The sequence below is a fragment of the Branchiostoma floridae genome, chromosome 19 (assembly GCF_000003815.2).
Source record: "Branchiostoma floridae strain S238N-H82 chromosome 19, Bfl_VNyyK, whole genome shotgun sequence".
NCBI classification, from domain to species: domain Eukaryota; kingdom Metazoa; phylum Chordata; class Leptocardii; order Amphioxiformes; family Branchiostomatidae; genus Branchiostoma; species Branchiostoma floridae.
The window spans coordinates 8,597,616-8,599,718 of NC_049997.1; the positions used below are offsets into that span (position 1 = coordinate 8,597,616).

At 38.5% G+C, this 2,103-nt stretch overlaps 1 protein-coding gene across 1 annotated transcript in view; it reads right to left on the minus strand.

Moving 5' to 3' along the window:
* Window positions 1-278: 278 nt before the first annotated feature.
* The window catches only part of LOC118407193 (CUB and sushi domain-containing protein 1-like), a 4,445-nt gene continuing 2,620 nt past the window's right edge, over window positions 279-2,103 (minus strand). Inside the window, exons 7-9 of the mRNA XM_035807616.1 lie at window positions 1,355-1,583; window positions 681-793; window positions 279-526 (exon numbers count right to left, since the gene is read on the minus strand). Coding sequence (XP_035663509.1) covers window positions 279-526; window positions 681-793; window positions 1,355-1,583 — 590 coding nt within the window. The remainder of the gene's footprint in view (window positions 527-680; window positions 794-1,354; window positions 1,584-2,103) is intronic.

Genomic DNA, 2,103 nt, shown 5'->3' on the forward strand with positions numbered 1-2,103 from the left:
AAATGAATATCTACGCTTACAAATTATTTTCCCTATATGGCGGGTTTGCTTTTCTTAAACCAGCGTGTGTTCTGGTAGAGAAATACTTCCAGGTATTGGAAAATGCAGATAATGCTGAACATATCTATAGACGGGTTTATATCGCCTCTTCTATCCATTTTAACATGTTCAAAACAGTGACAAGGTCATACTATTTTAATAAAAATGAATTAAGTTTACTTGGACATGACAATCAGGGTGTGAGTTGTTTTCAAAGGCCTTCAAAGCGTCTTACTGTTCTATTTGTGTAAAAAGGTGAACCAAAGAGTTTGAATATTGAATTCAATAATCACAAACGTGCCTTCACAAGTTGGTATAGCATCGCTCCATGTCCCGTTCGATCGGCAGGTTATATTCTCAGTCCCCCACAGCTGGTATCCGGCCATACAGCTGTACCTGACTGTCTGTCCTGATGTAAAGTTGCTGTTGTTATCTCTGTAACCATTGGTAGGCACACCTGGATCCCAGCAATGACCTGCAACAATGCCTAGGAGAGAAAAGAAAAATATGAATCTTTTTCTATGTAATGGCCGGTTAACAATTAATCTACAAAGTATAGAGGTAGAGAAAATACATAAAAGCTCATATCAAGCATTTCGCAAATAAAGCAAAACGTGATGTGAGAAGGTAAAATGTCTTACTTGTGTACGTGAAGCTGAACCCTCGACGTGTGATCCTGCTGTCAGATGTAAACCTCAGGAACATCATGTTAGATGTGCTGGTGATAGGGCTGACTCGCAGATAACTTGTTAACCTGGAGATCATTAAGGAAAGCAAGGGTTGATTCACAATCAACAGCCTCCAGTATAATTCACTTTAATTCCTCAAAACCTTCATAATTGAAAATATAGATTTACAAAATGAACTGATATTAGTAAGTATGATATGTCAGAGTAGGGTGCAATTTTGTATCTCAAGGAACAGAGCCAATTCTGTAGAATTCTGCTAGAATTCTGGCTCAGAAACAAACAATTCTGACTCTGAGCCAGAATTCTGTCAGATCCTGGTGACATCTAATTGCAACCGAAATATTTGATAACCTTTAACATATCAAACTTCACGTAGGGAAGTACACTACACTGAACCATATTACTTCGTCAGGGGATAACTAAAGAAAACCATGTACATTAGAGTTCACCAGCCGAAACTCAATATTAATCGATACGGGACCGATAGCGCTTGCCTGGCGAAAACTTGAGTCACATGTCTCAGAGTAATTGAATCAAAATTACCACTGAAAAAGGTCAAAGTATTAAAGGGCGACCAAAAGTTCCGTTGTGTTGAAAGAAAGTATGACTCTTTAAAATCAAAATACCGTTGTAACTGTGTTGCACTGTCACTGGCTCCATCGTAAATGGTCAGAATATCATAGCCGTTATCAGTATTGAAATAGTCGAACTTGAGACGAATAATCCTTCCTTCTGGTAGTGTGATCGACCACTCGCAGTTCAGTTGGTTGCCATAGTTACTGGGATAGTTCGGTGACGTCACAGGACCTTCAGAGGGAGCCGTCAGGTTACCTCCACATCCAGGGGTCGGCGTCACTATAAATGTGAAATACTTCGTAAGTTAACAAATTTGCCCTGGCTACCACAGACATAGTTTCGAAAATATTTGATTTGTACAGTCTTGTTCTTCTGAGGCATGTGTATATATCCAGCATGGCAGATATAGGAAAACATATAAAAGATGGTTTAGACATGAAAAATTCCTTAAATGATTGTAAAATCATCTAATGAATGTAAAAAACGTATCTCATACTACAACTCCTGTATTAGTTAGATAAGCATTAAGTTAAGCTCTTGAACTGTAGTTAAGTAGATGCCATACTTTGTACCTCGTACAATTGTTGTGCAGTAAAGTTCAATTTAAAAAATACGTCACTGTTACAAGAAATTGTCATATCAAATATTCGTGGAAAAAAACTAAACTTTACTTAACCAACACTAAGATTAATTGGGACTTACCCCAAATTTTCAGCCGACTCCGTCAGCCTTGTTCACGGAATGGACCTGTCTGCTGTAACTTCCGGACGTGACATCAGGGACACACGACTGCAGCAGA